Source organism: Dipteris shenzhenensis, chromosome 7 (genome assembly GCF_047967505.1).
Source record: "Dipteris shenzhenensis isolate YYH24624 ecotype China chromosome 7, Dip_SZ_1.0, whole genome shotgun sequence".
NCBI classification, from domain to species: domain Eukaryota; kingdom Viridiplantae; phylum Streptophyta; class Polypodiopsida; order Gleicheniales; family Dipteridaceae; genus Dipteris; species Dipteris shenzhenensis.
In genome coordinates, this window is record NC_141602.1 from 50,647,191 (window position 1) to 50,660,738 (window position 13,548).

A 13,548-nucleotide genomic window follows, 5' to 3' on the forward strand; every position below is an offset into this window, starting at 1 on the left:
ATGAAATACATCAGATAGGTATTTCTTTTTCCCATCCTGCATAGACAAAGTAATTTTACCAATCTGCACAATAGGATGTGCAGTATCATCACCAGTCTCCACAAATCCTGGTCTTTCCATTTTCCTTGCATCCTGCATCCATTCTGCATGATGTGTCATGTGGTTTGATGTACCTGAGTCAACATACCACACATCATTACTTTCTTCTGCACTTGTCACAGAATTGGTCATGTGCTGTACCATAAATAGATCCTCATTTCTGTCATCACCCTGTCTACTAGAAGATGCATAATTGCCTTGCTGTAATTTTCCATTCATAATGTCAGTCTGCTTTTTGTAGTAGTCTTTAGCCATATGACCCATTTTACCACAGTAATAGCATTCAACATTGCTGTTTGCATTTTGGCCTCTCTGCCATCCACCACGACCTCTTTGGCTCCCCCTGCCTCTAGAGTTACCATGTCCTCCTCCAAAGGACTAGTTTTCTTGAGTTTGCTGCATATTCTGATTTCTACTACGGCCTCTAGATCGGCCTCCTCTACCTCTGCCTCTACCTCTTCTAGCATTTGAGTAGAAGACAGTTTCTTTTAAAGTTCCTCCTGAAGAAGATGCACCACCATTTCTCTGCTCTTCAGAAATTAGAAGAGCAAACAACTCCTCAAAATCATGAAATTTTTCACGGACAGCAATGGATGTCCGGAACTGTGCACTCGGGGGGGTCACTCATCATATGTAACCCTATCACGTGAGTTCAACAGAAGGACATTTTTAATATTTAAATTTTACAAAAATTAATTTACATAAGGGACTATTTAAAATAATTTTGGAAAAAATTTACAGATTTGTATAGAAAAAGGGTACATTTTATTAATGAAAATTTTACAAATAAGGGATTTTATAAATAGGCCTTGAACGCACGTGATATAGAGGGTTTATACATAGTGACCCCCCTGAGACTGTGCATAATCCTTTCCTAGACCATTCAAGGTCACAGAAACTAAATCATCGTCTTCCACTGGCGACCCAATGGAAGCAAGTGCATCTGCAATTTTCTTCACCTTCATGTGGTAGTCATTGATGCTCATATTTTCTCTCTGCACATTGTGCAACTCCTGCTTGAGTTGCATTTTCCTGGCTTGCGTATTTGTGCTGTACATTTTTGCCAAAGTATCCCATGCCTCCTTTGGCATACTTGCATCCTGAATATGCACAATCATAGAATCCGAAATACTGATAGACAGCCAATACATAACTTTTCTGGCTCTCTCATGCCATCCTTTAAATGCCTGCATTTCCTGTTGATTGGGAACATTAGGAAGAACTAGTTCTTCTTCATTTCCTGTAATGAACTCCCAATAGCCTTTTCCCATAAGGAAATTCGTCATTCTAAACTTCCATGCTTGGAAGTTGTTCTTGTCAATCTTTTCAGTGACAATCTGTGAAAGAGAATTAGACGCCATTATAGAACATTGCAAAAAATTCTGTCACTGCAAAAAACACAGCTTCTGCCTCACACAGGCAAATCTGCAAAACTGACGAAAGTGGTATTTGACCACACATTCACTTCCTAGTGATGATTTTGCATGAACAGGCAATAAGGATGATTTTTTAACTCCCAATATCTCTGCACACAGGCATACGATGCAATTTCTGCGGCAACTTTTCACCGACCTGCAAAGCAGTGGTCGCACAACAAAAACATGGCCTTTTTCTGAGTGCCTACGAAGAACTTCCGCCTTCAAAACGGCCCCGAAATGGCCTCGAATCAGAAAAATAAAGTCATATAATGCCACAACGCGAAGGGCGTCTCAATCTGAGACAGTGCACTCTTGCACTTCCGGCCGTGCTACCTGCAGAGATTTTCTCCCAAACTCGAAAAAGGAAAGCAACACTGGTCCTCTTACCAAGACACCACGAACTTGGTTTGCTTTCTTGAGCTCCTTACCACGAACCAGGCTCTGATACCATGTGAAGATAGTGGGAGAGAAGGAAGGAGTCTCACTTGCTACTTTCTCACATACACAATGGGGGAATACACACAAAGGTGGAGGCTGAAAACAGTTTTCCTCTTCTTCGTTGTGAAATCCAAAAAAACTCTAGTACAAAGAAATAGAAGAACCCTATATGTGGGTCTCAACCAAACTCAGCTAACTAAGGTGGCATACTAACTGATCCACGAACTAGAGTACATAAGGATAGCTGTCATCCAGCTATTATTCATGGGCGGTGTACCAACCGCATCTGTAGCTAACAAGTCGGTGACATAAATGCACAATGGTCACCCTGGCATATCACGAGTGGAGATAGATATCTCAACATACCGAGATGATGGCGTGACTACTGGGTCCACAGTACCTAGCATGTTCCCAAAGTCTCTCATGTAGGTCTTCATGACCGCTAGGATAGCCGTGGCTCTACAACCGACTTGGATGCCATGCTTAAACACCATTTTGTTTCTTACTTCCTAGACTCCTAGAATTATCATTGCCCTAAGGTAAGGCCAGTAACCACTCAGGGTTGACGACATCATGACACATTCCCCTAGGACTGGGAGTCTCCAACGCTTACCAATGTACTTGGGGGGTCACTCATCATATGTAACCCTATCACGTGAGTTCAACAGAAGGATATTTTGTATTTCTAAAATTTATAGAAATAAATATACATAAGGGACTATTTAAAATAGTTTTGAAAAAAATTTACAGATTTGTATAGAAAAGGGGTACCTTTTATTAATGCAAAATTTACAGTTTAGAAATAGGCCTTGAATGCACGTGATATAGAGGGTTTATACATAGTGACCCCCCCCCCCCCCCGCCAATGTAGAACTTGGCCATCAACCTAGCTCCTCTTACTGCAGCCTCCAAGCGGCTCCAAGCTTCTCTGACAACCAGGCCTTTCCAACAAAGATGGATGACATCTTCACGCACACTTCCACATAGGGTACATCCGGGATTCACTTGCATACGTTTCACCAGCTTGGTGGGAGCCACTAGTGGAGGGCCTTCCAGAGTATGAACTTCGCCTTCCCCACCTTTCAATCTCTCCAGATCTCAGTTAACCTCTTCTTCCACCCACCACGCTGGGCCTCTTCTCAATCCTTAGATCCTATTGAGCCTTGCTGCCAATCCTCCTTGCTGGTGCAGGCGTCTACTGATGACCCAGGTAGAGATGTTCCTGAGTAGAGTTTGCTCGACGACCCACTGGCCGTCTGCATTTTAGGCTTGATTGGTCGGCCACCCCTTAGGGATTCTCTCCAACACTGCTCTCAACAGATCCTCCTCCCCTTGGGTGGTGGCAAATTCATCCGCCAACTCCTGAAGGGTCTTCCAATCTGCTCTACCTTGGTTCTAGATGTCATTCCACGACCGCAAGCCTTTGCGAAAGAGGTTCCTTACTCTGATCGGGTCGTGCATGTCGAATGCATCACCTTGCTTGCCCGACACGACACTCCACCAAAGGGATTCCAGCAAGTTGCCATCTCCCCTCAGACCCTTTCTACCTTTCTAGACAAGAAGCAGGATGCACTCCTTCCACGCTCCAACCAGGCCTGTAACAAAGTCTGATCCGACAATCTTGCAAAGGAATTGCGATACGAGTCGATCATACTAGCCCAAGCCATCCCAACGCCCTGCTCCCTTCGACCTGTAATTCACTGCCAGGCTCTTAATAATATCCACCTAGGGGGCCTACTTAGTGAATAGTCAGGATAGCCATTTAGCCAATCAATGCGACATTTTTTTGCCTCACATCAAGGAGGCCGAGCCCTCCCTGTGGTTTGGAAATTTTGAGGGTCCCAAGGGATGTAATGCATGCGTCGTCGACCATTTTCCTCTCCCATAAGAATCTCCTAAAGAGGGCTTCAATCCTCCTTCAATCTCAAGCCATTGGGTCTTCTTGAAGCACCAAATCGAGGTAATGTAGGTAATGGAAGCTGAGAGGATATGCTGTATCACTAACATCCGGGCATTCCATCCCAAACTAACACCATGCCAAGCCCTGAGCTTGGCCTTGACTTTATCTTTAAACCACTCAAACCTTTGGCACAAAGTGAGCCCTAGGCCCAGTGGTGAGCCTAGATACCTAACGACCTCACCTCTTTCAACAATAGAGACTCCTGTGTCAGGAAGCCATCCCAAGATTGGGTCCACAGAGGAACGCAGCGTGAAAGACTTCCCCCAACTACAAATGGACCATGAGGCTTTGCAAAAAAACATTTCGACCACCTGGAAGAGGTGGCCGACGCTATCAGGGTCCTCGTTGTAAATGGAGATTGTGTCATTGGCAAAGAGCTGGGTGCAGAACTGCCTCCCAGATGGGAGGGCCAACCCGCATATCTCACCTCTCACCACTTTGCACTTCAACATGTGCATCAGGGGGACCATTGCTATTGTGAATAGCAAGGGAGCCATTGGGCATCCCTGGCGAACCGACCTTCGTAGCCCAAACCTGTTGACCACCCCCCCGTTTGAACACAGAATGGTTGCAGCACTGCCGAACAAGGACTAGATCTTGCTGAGGAATCCTTGGCTAAAGCTCAGGCATAGCAAAACTGCGGTAATGTAATCCCATCTTACCTGGTCGTAGGCCTTGTTGAAGTCCAGGCCAAACATTACCACCTTTTTCCTAGAGATGGAGGCATGGTCTACGGCACGAGAAACATTAAGCACATTTTCGAAGATGTCCCTACCTTGGACAAAGCCGTTTTGCTCCTCGACGACCACAGACCGGGAGAGTTCACAGATTTTGATGGCTTAGAGCGCCTTGGCGATTAGCTTGTAGGGAGTGTTCAGCATCGTTAAGGGCCTCCAATCTCTACCTTGAGCCTACTCTACCTCTTGGGGATGAGTCTCATGAGCCCAGAGTTAACATCCACTGAAAGGGAACCACGAGCCGCCGTTGTTGCATTCGCCATGTCAACCAAGTCCTACCCCATCACCCGAACTCTTTAAAGAACTCTGCATTTAAGCCATCTGGGCCCGAGGCTTTCTCGTCAACCAGTGAGGACAGCGCTTCTTCCAGTTCCTGCAGCAAATACGGTTGGGCTAGCCGCCTTTGATGATACTTTGAGACCCTCGAGGATAGGCCCTCTAGTGCACAGTTAATGTTGGAGTGCCAATCTGCATCCTGGATCGCCTCCTCCCCCACGATAGTGCTGAGCTCTTTCTGGATCACGGCAGCAATGTGCCAAATCTCATTAACTACGTTGCCCTGACAGTCCTGCAAATGGTCAATCAAATCCCTTTGGTGGTTTCTCTTGATTTCCTGGAAGAAAGCCTTCGAAGGGCAATCTCCAACCGCAAGCCAGGTCTGCCGGCTTCTGGTTCTTGCCACCTCGGCTTCGTACAGCTTTGCTTTTTGAAAGGCTACCTCGGTGTTGACCAACAGCATGGCCAAGAAGGGGTCCTTTGAGGAGTGCACAATGGCAGCACACAGAGCTTCTTGTGCCGTCTAGGCCACCACCCACTGTTCTTTGTGCGCTTTCCTATACTTGAGGTCCTCCTTCGCAATCTGCATAACTTCTCTTAAAGCTGCATCTCATTGCTTCATTGGGTCATCCAAATTCGTCACCGTTTCCTTCTAGGCCCTCTGAATCTGAAAGCAAAAGCCTCTACCGGACAACAACTTCTTATTAAAGGCAAAGGGGATGTCATGGGGGCGATCGACAGAGATGGGAAAAGAGAACTTCCAGGTGACTAGGATGTGATCTGAAAGTGTCATTCCTAGAGCTCCACCCTCCATGGGGCTTCTCATCCACCACCCCTCGTCAGAAATATAGAACCTATCCAGCCTCTGCCATCCCTGAACTCACCTCCCTGCCTCCAATTGGTCTAGGTGAAGCTACAGAACCCGTCAGGGTCCAGCTCCTTCACCTCCATGAACCCTTTTTCTAGGCAAAGCTCATCCCAAGCATCCTTTTCTGAGCCGCCCAAATTTTCCACCCCATGGGGGCGGTCTTCCCCACTTTCAGTAACATTCCAGTCCACCCCTAGCAACTAATGCCCTTCCACCACACAGGCACCTAGAGCTCTCTAGCAAACTACTCTATCCTTAGATGAGTTAGAGGCATAGATACTGGTGACATTGAGTAGAATCCCTCCCCTCGAGATCCGCACTCCTATGAACCACCCTTTTGGACCTCTTGCTATTTCGCGGGAGAATTAACAAAGGTTTGGAATCCTAATTGACCTAAGGCATATCACCAATCATCCTCACAGCCACACTTGACTTCTTGCAATAAGACCACATCAGGTTTAGCTCTCCCGATAACTTGTAGGCAAGCTTTCTGCTTAGCCTTCCCATAGAACCCTCTCACGTTCCAACTGAGGACTTGAGGCTCGACACCTTTTCCTTACTTCCCAAACTCATGGAAGGATTAATTGATGAGAGCCTTGCAAGCTTCCTTGAGAAAGTCAAATCTATTATCCTTCGTCGAAGCTCTCGCCACCTCCTCGATTCGCTTTGACAATGCTTTAGGTCTCGTGGTTTGGCCACGTTGAGGAGACTCTCCTCCTATATGTTAGTCTAATTTTTCCTTTCCTTGAACACTCTCTTGCGGTGGTTGGCTTCAGGCATCTCAACTTCCCTGGTGGCCCCATCATGTTGCATGGCTTGTGTGCTAGGAGTGCTTGCTTCCATATCCACGGGCTTCCTCTGAAGTATTGGACATACCGGGGGGATGAGAAAAGTGTGCATCAGCGCTCCTACTAATGTTTGGATCATCATCATTCAGTGCCTTGGTCCTTCCTTTCTTCCCCACTGTCTTCCAAGGTTTTGATCCACCTGTGTGAGGCGTCTGCTCACGACCATCTGTCTTAGTGTCGCTCAACTTCTTGGACACCACTCCCATAGTAGGCATCGCTTTGATGGGAGTTGAAAGGACCCCTTCATGTTTTTGATCGGTGCTGGGGGAACTTTGCAAGGAATTGTCCGCTCAGGGCGGCTAATGTCAAGCTCGCTAATGGGGGAGTGGGTTCTTGAGATCAAGTCCCCCTTGCGAAGGTATCTCTTTGTTCTCAGATTAATTGTCCTATTTCCATCTTTTCACATAAGAAATTATTATTTTCTCCATTGGAAAATAGAACCTTTTAAATTATGTTTATCCTTAGGTCTAGTTATATATAAGGAATAATTTGTTGAGATTAGGAGCCTTTGGAATATGTAGATGGGAAGTATAAGTGAGGAAGTTATTTGGAGGATCCATTAGTAATTATGTTACTTTTATTTCATATAGATCTAGATGAGTACAGTGCCTATCAAATACTATTAGGTAGACCATAGATCAAGAGCAGCACTATTGGGGAAAATGGAGAGTTGACCATAAAGATAGAAGAAGAGTGTCTACCATGACCTACAAATTGAAAAAGGAAAACAAACCAAGTCATTGGAACCATAGGAAAGTTTTCTTACATATTTTGAAGAAATGAAATTTAGGAATGCATTCCGAGAATTAAAAGCTTGGAAAGAGATGCAAAGATGCTTGGAAGAAAGGTTCAAATGGCCCAATAGGCAACCCACTCCAACATGGCTAGGGTCAGAGTTGAACAAGTGCAATTGGCTAAATGGGGCAAGAGGTTAAAAGAAACTTGAAGCTTCGGAAACATGATTGAGGATCTTGCTTGTAAACACATCAATTGAAAAAATAGCACTTGAATTGTAGGTGTAGGAAGTGTGCTAAGAGTTGCTAAGGAAGTCCTAAAGTAGTAACCACACGAGAGAGAGAGAGAGAGAGAGAGAGAGAGAGAGAGAGAGAGAGAGAGAGAGATGCAGGAGGACATCGATATTATGCAAGATCAACCGCCCTTGTACATTCCTAATTTCAAACCATGTAAATTTTTTGCAACCACCAAAATGAAAATAATAATTGGCCTAGCAGCCTCCTTCCTCAAGATTTGCAAGTTGGCAAACCAATCACAATGAAACCAATTAAGTCAGGTTTGGGGAAACCATGAGAAGTTTGGTGGGTGTAAGTTTCACACACTTAAAAGAAGGCTCTCAAAATAAAACAAAAACATATATAATCGAAGGGCCCTCATGTAGTGACAATTTACAAAGACGTAGTTAAATTCACAACGCCATAGAGATTCCAATGAGAAAGATATCGTTATCAATTTTAGTGAGACCGTAGTCAAATTTATGAGAGAATATGTTTATATTATCTACTTCTATATATTTACAATTGTCTAAAGGGATGAAAGAGCCATTATTTATCCAAAGCATGGCATAAGGGTTCAAGGGCAAGTTTCTCACGGATGCCATGGAGAGCCTTACGAGTAACAGCTTCCTCAGGCAAATGGCCGATTCAAATTTATTTAATTTTTCTGGTTTCCACAGAGAACGTAGGCGCTTTTGGATCTCGACACCTCTTTGACGACGTCCCAAGTTCCCAATTGTCTCATAGCCGGTCTGAGAGACCAATCCCGGAAACCTGCGTCTCCCCTCAAAGTTTTAGTCGCAATTGAAACGGCTCTCAGTGATCGCGGTCTCGTGATGGACAACAGTGACCTCCCAGTGATTGTGATCTGTTTGATTATAAGGCTCGCTTTAGTGGGAGCTCCAAGGAAACGACAGTGGGTCTGTAAGCTTCGCATCAAGCAATGTGGCGTCAGTAACAGATATGCCTGGAATTGCATCGAACGTTAGCAAATCCGGAACCCATAGCTCTTCCAGCGCTTCAAAGGAGTACTCCACAGTTTTGCTGTCACCGGTCTGGCATTTGTCGCTGGCCTCGCATCCCAAGGACAATGACATAGACGCGCCGTCGTTGCACACCCCAGCGGGATCTTCTGAGCGACTTCTCGCAAACGAAGCTGCAACTATCCGAGCGACCCGTTGGATGAGGCGTGGCGTGAGCTCAGGGCCAGTGGCAAAGCCAAGCATAAGCTGAGGAGAGTCAGGAAAATTGAGAGAAGGCCTGGCAGACGAGCCTCGGAGCCAAAGGGCAGCGAAATCGAAAGCTCTGGCAGCCTCTTCAGGCGAGGAGAAGGAGCCGAGCCAAATTCGGGATCGACTGCGAGGGACACGAATTTCCGAGACCCATTTGCCCCAGTTGCGGAAGCGAACTCCTTTGAATTTTTTCCGTGAGGAAGGAAAGGGAGAAGGAGAGGCGACGAGGGCTGAGTGATGGCTTACCATTGCGAGAAATGGGAGGCTTGCAAGAACGGAAATCCTATCGTGGTCAACAAGCCTTTTCTTCTTATATAGGCTAAGGTTTTGAATTTCTTAAGTCAAATGAAACTTTGGTCTTAATGGCACGAGCGTAAAGTCCCCCTCTTAACTTCTAACATTTCTCCAATGTCAATCCCAATACAAAATACAACTTTTGACTTTAAGACAATATACATCTTCCCCCCTAAAAAGAGACGTGGCATTCTCGGCACTTGCAAATTTGCAGGTCACTACCATTCCATTGCTTGCTTAATATATTCAAGGCCAACTTGCACGAATTCAAGAAAGTCCCAAGTAGTGCTTGCTCGAATTCTAAAGTATATCATATAGTTTAGGTGTTATCATATTCAACATCAAATCCACCATTTGCATTTTCGATATTTCAAATCTTACTAAAAAATAACAAAATCAACAAGGTGAATGATATTTAATCATTCATAAGGCCTGCCCAAGATCAAAAAAGCAAACAAAAAGGAAATGGTGTGGAGGAAGACTGCAGGAGATAAAGGGGGGAGAGGGGGGCGGAGAGAGAGAGAGAGAGAGCTCTTAATGTAGATTATATATTCCACGTCATATTGTTTATAATTTAATTCGTGACAATATTATTGGTCACAATAAAATTATATATTCCTTATAATACGTTTATATTCTACATTATATATTTGAATGTATATAACACACCATGCCTCCTTATATTGCTTGATGACTTTTACTACATCCGAGTGTGTGGTGTCAATGAGAAAATTTTAATTGTAGTTTCATCTGCCTCTTATAATTTGCCATTCACCTCCCATCGACTCCCCTATAGGTCCTTGTCAAATTGAGAGCAAGTGAATGCAAAAATATAACCTTTAGTGAGTATGATGCTTAGTAAGCCCTCAAAACATTTGATTAGCTATACTAAGTAGTAATTTTAGATGCTTCCACTACTAGTCATTTACAACCTTCCTCGAGATGTCCTATTTCTAGGGCTTCATTATATGATATATCCTATGGATAGTAATCTATCAAGGCTAGGCTTGGGTTGGTGATTTTGATATGATGCTTTTTCGCTATGCATGGGTTTGTGATCTCATATGAAGCTTTTCTGGCCCCTCAATGAAGCTTGGTGTAGAGTAGACTTGAATTGTACATTATAGGAATTGAATTATGATTGGGCACAACTAGAGCACATAGAGGTTCCTCTAGCAACACGGAGTTGGCTCCTTGCTTAGGTAAGGGTTTTTGATTGATTGCAATTTACAAACACTTTTTTATTAGGACTATTATACTTAGGATTGTCTTTTTGTAAAACACTCACTTTTGTAAAATACTCATAGACATTTGAGTTTTTGATTTTTTATATATATTGAAAATGGAAGTGGTGGATTTGATGTAGAATACTTAAGACATAGACATATTGTATGTCTTAAACATTCTCTTAGGAATGGAAGTTTGAATGAAGGAGTACAAGTAGACATTGAAATTTTGAATACTTGTAACCAATGATAGTGGCCCTCAAATGTTTGTACGTCTTCCAAATGGAGCTCGTAGAAGATGGGAAGCCATTATGCAGCATGCTCAAGTGTGAAGAGTTCCAAGAGTCTTTAGGCGGAAAGGTGTACTTGTCTTATTGCTGTGGTAAAGTCAAAAGTTGTATTTTGTACAATAGGGAAAGTTGGGAACTAGGAGGATGGAGCCTCGAGAGTAGGGAGGCTTAAATGTAAATGGGGGACTTTTATACCGCGTGCCGTTTAAGACCAAAAGGGGAGTAGTTCTCAAAGAAAGTCAACAAAAGAAAGTCAACAGTGCTCCCAACCTAACTCAGAGTCGCACTATATAAGTAAACAAGGCGAGTTGCCTACTTGCACTATGCCCTCTCATTGATGCAACTTCTATAGCTTCCCTTTCTGCAAGCCTCCCAATGGTGAACCATCACCCATCCCTCGTCTCCTATCCTTCTCCCTTTCCTTCCTCCCGTAAGAGATTCAAAGGAATTCGCTTCCGGAGCTGGGGCAAATGGGTCTCTGAAATTCGTGTCCCTCGCAGTAGATCCCGAATTTGGCTCGGCTCCTTCTCCTCGCCTGAAGAGGCCGCCATAGCTTTCGATTTCGCGGCCCTTTGCCTCCGAGGATCGTCTGCTAGGCCTTCTCTCAATTTTCCTGATTCTCCTGAGCTTATGGTCGGCTGCGCTACTTGCCCTGAGCTCACGCCACGCTTCATTCAGAGGGTCGCTCGGACAGTTGCAGCTTCGTTTGCTAGAAGACGCTCAGCAGATCCCGCTGCGGTGTCATGCACCGACGGCGTCGCTATGGCATTTACCTCGGGCGGCGAGGACTGGGACAAATGCCAGGAAGCGAGGACCGGCGACAGCAAAACTGTGGAGTACTCCTTTGAAGCGCTGGAAGAGCTATGGGTTCCGGATTTGCTAACGTTCGATGCAATTCCTGGAATATCTGTTCCTGACGCCACAGTGCCTGATGCGAAGCTTACAGACCCACTGTGGTTTCCTTGGAGCTCCCAGCAGAGCGAGTTCAATTGCGATTAAAACTTTCAAGGGAGAGGCTAGCTATATGGGTCTGTGGTTTCGTTGGAGCTCCCAGCAAAGCGAGTCCAATTGCGACTAAAACTTTCAGGGGAGAGGCTAGCAGGTTTCAGGGATTGGTGTCTCTCTCAGACCGGCTATGAGACGATCCTATTTGTTGATCTCGATGGAAACGAGGAAGTGTAGGAGATTTGCCTGCCTGTGTCGGCATTCCCTAAATTGTATGTAGGTGCCCCTCCAACGACATCACGATGTGTATAAATGTATGTAACCCCCTCTTGTTAGATGGGTGTGATTTTTTGGTGAGCTTTTTGTCACGAGCTTTTTTTCAATTTTCATGAATATTGAGAGCTTTTCATTCACCCATCTCCCTAGTGTCTTTATTCCATCCAGGAGCTGAGAGGGGGTGTTACAGGCAGACATCTCCTGATGTCACCTAGAGAGAGAGGGCCTTGCTTATGGATATGAATGAACCTGACATGACAACTTCGTAAAGTAAGGCTTATGAAGTAATGGAAGGATCCTCATGCAATACTGTGTGTACAATAATGTGTGCATGGAATTTGGAAAAACCTTTCTTTTAAATCAAAATGAAGGTATCACAGCTTAGATTGGGAGGAGATGAGGAGAAATCGAAAACCAACATGAAGAGAATTCCCATCCACACAGTGCACTATCAACAAATAAAGAGATCAAGAGACTTTTTTTCACCTGCATTCCACTGAATAGTTGCAGGGCTGCCTTGCCATGCCCATTCTGAGCACAACCAGCACTTATGTCACTTCAGGAGACCACATTCCACTATGACATCTCTGTGAACATTGCCCTTGCATCATTTAGGTTCACACACTTGCAATACATATGGACAAGGGCATTCCTCACAATAACATCTGACTCCCATCCATTGCCAACAATAGTAGCATGGGTCACACGACCCTCTTTTAGGGATGTCATACAAGCATAAGCATCCACAACGTAGATGAAGGTGATCTTGTCTGGCACGAGACCTTCAACCTGCATTTGGCCAAACAGTTGTAGAGATTCTTTGCCATGCCCTTTATGGGCACACGCAGCAATCATGGCACTCCAAGAGATCACATCTCGCTGTAGCAACTCTACAACAAACACCACCCTCGCATCCTCTATGCTCTTACATTTGCCAAACATATTGATGCCAACAACAGTGCATGGATTACTCTACCCTCTTCTAAGGCTCCCAGACTAATCCATACATTCACAACACAGATGAAGGTGATCATGTCTAGTGCAATACCTTCAGCGTGCATTTGACCAAACAGTTGTATCTTTGCCATGCCCTTTCTGGATGCATGCAGCTATCATCGCACAATAGGGGATACAATTCTGCTATAGCATTTCAGCAAGAACTGCCCTTGCATCATCTAAGCTCCCACAGTTCCCATACATATTGACGAGGGCTATCCCAAGGACAAAATCCAATCATTTCTAGACAACAGCCAAGGTAATTAAGGGCTTGTAGTCTGGTCCCCACACCTCTATCAAAGCATATTCAGGGCATATCCTCGGGGGGGTCGCTATGTATAAACCCTCTATATCACGTGCGTTCAAGGCCTATATTTAAAGTCCCTTATCCGTAAAAGATTTCATGAATAAAATGTACCCCTTTTCTATACAAATCTGTACATTTTTTCCAAAACTATTTTAAATAGTCCCTTATGTATATTTATTTCTGTAAATTTTAGAAATTAAAAAAATCCTTCTGTTGAACTCACGTGATAGGGTTACATATGATGAGTGACCCCCCCGAGGGCATATCCTCCCACTACTACACACGCATCCTATTGCGACGTTTACGTACCGACGTTTAGCGCCCGCTT

At 44.6% G+C, this 13,548-nt stretch overlaps 2 protein-coding genes across 2 annotated transcripts; one reads left to right on the forward strand and one right to left on the reverse strand.

Annotated features, from left to right (window-relative positions):
• Nucleotides 1-8,544: 8,544 nt before the first annotated feature.
• Nucleotides 8,545-9,135, reverse strand: LOC147900460 (ethylene-responsive transcription factor ERF018-like). Its single transcript, XM_087376656.1, has one exon. It carries the CDS (start codon nt 9,133-9,135, stop codon nt 8,545-8,547), a length of 591 nt encoding a protein of 196 aa, XP_087232782.1.
• A 1,899-nt stretch (nt 9,136-11,034) lies between these two features.
• LOC147900461 (ethylene-responsive transcription factor ERF008-like) lies at nt 11,035-11,949 on the forward strand. The gene has a single exon (XM_087377388.1). It carries the CDS (start codon nt 11,072-11,074, stop codon nt 11,693-11,695), a length of 624 nt encoding a protein of 207 aa, XP_087233514.1. The 5' UTR covers nt 11,035-11,071; the 3' UTR covers nt 11,696-11,949.
• The last annotated feature ends 1,599 nt before the right edge of the window (nt 11,950-13,548 follow it).

Coding starts and splice junctions, on each gene's coding strand:
- LOC147900460 (XM_087376656.1), bottom strand. CDS start 9,135: ATGGTAAGCCATCACTCAGCCCTCGTCGCCTCTCCTTCTCCCTTTCCT.
- LOC147900461 (XM_087377388.1), top strand. CDS start 11,072: ATGGTGAACCATCACCCATCCCTCGTCTCCTATCCTTCTCCCTTTCCT.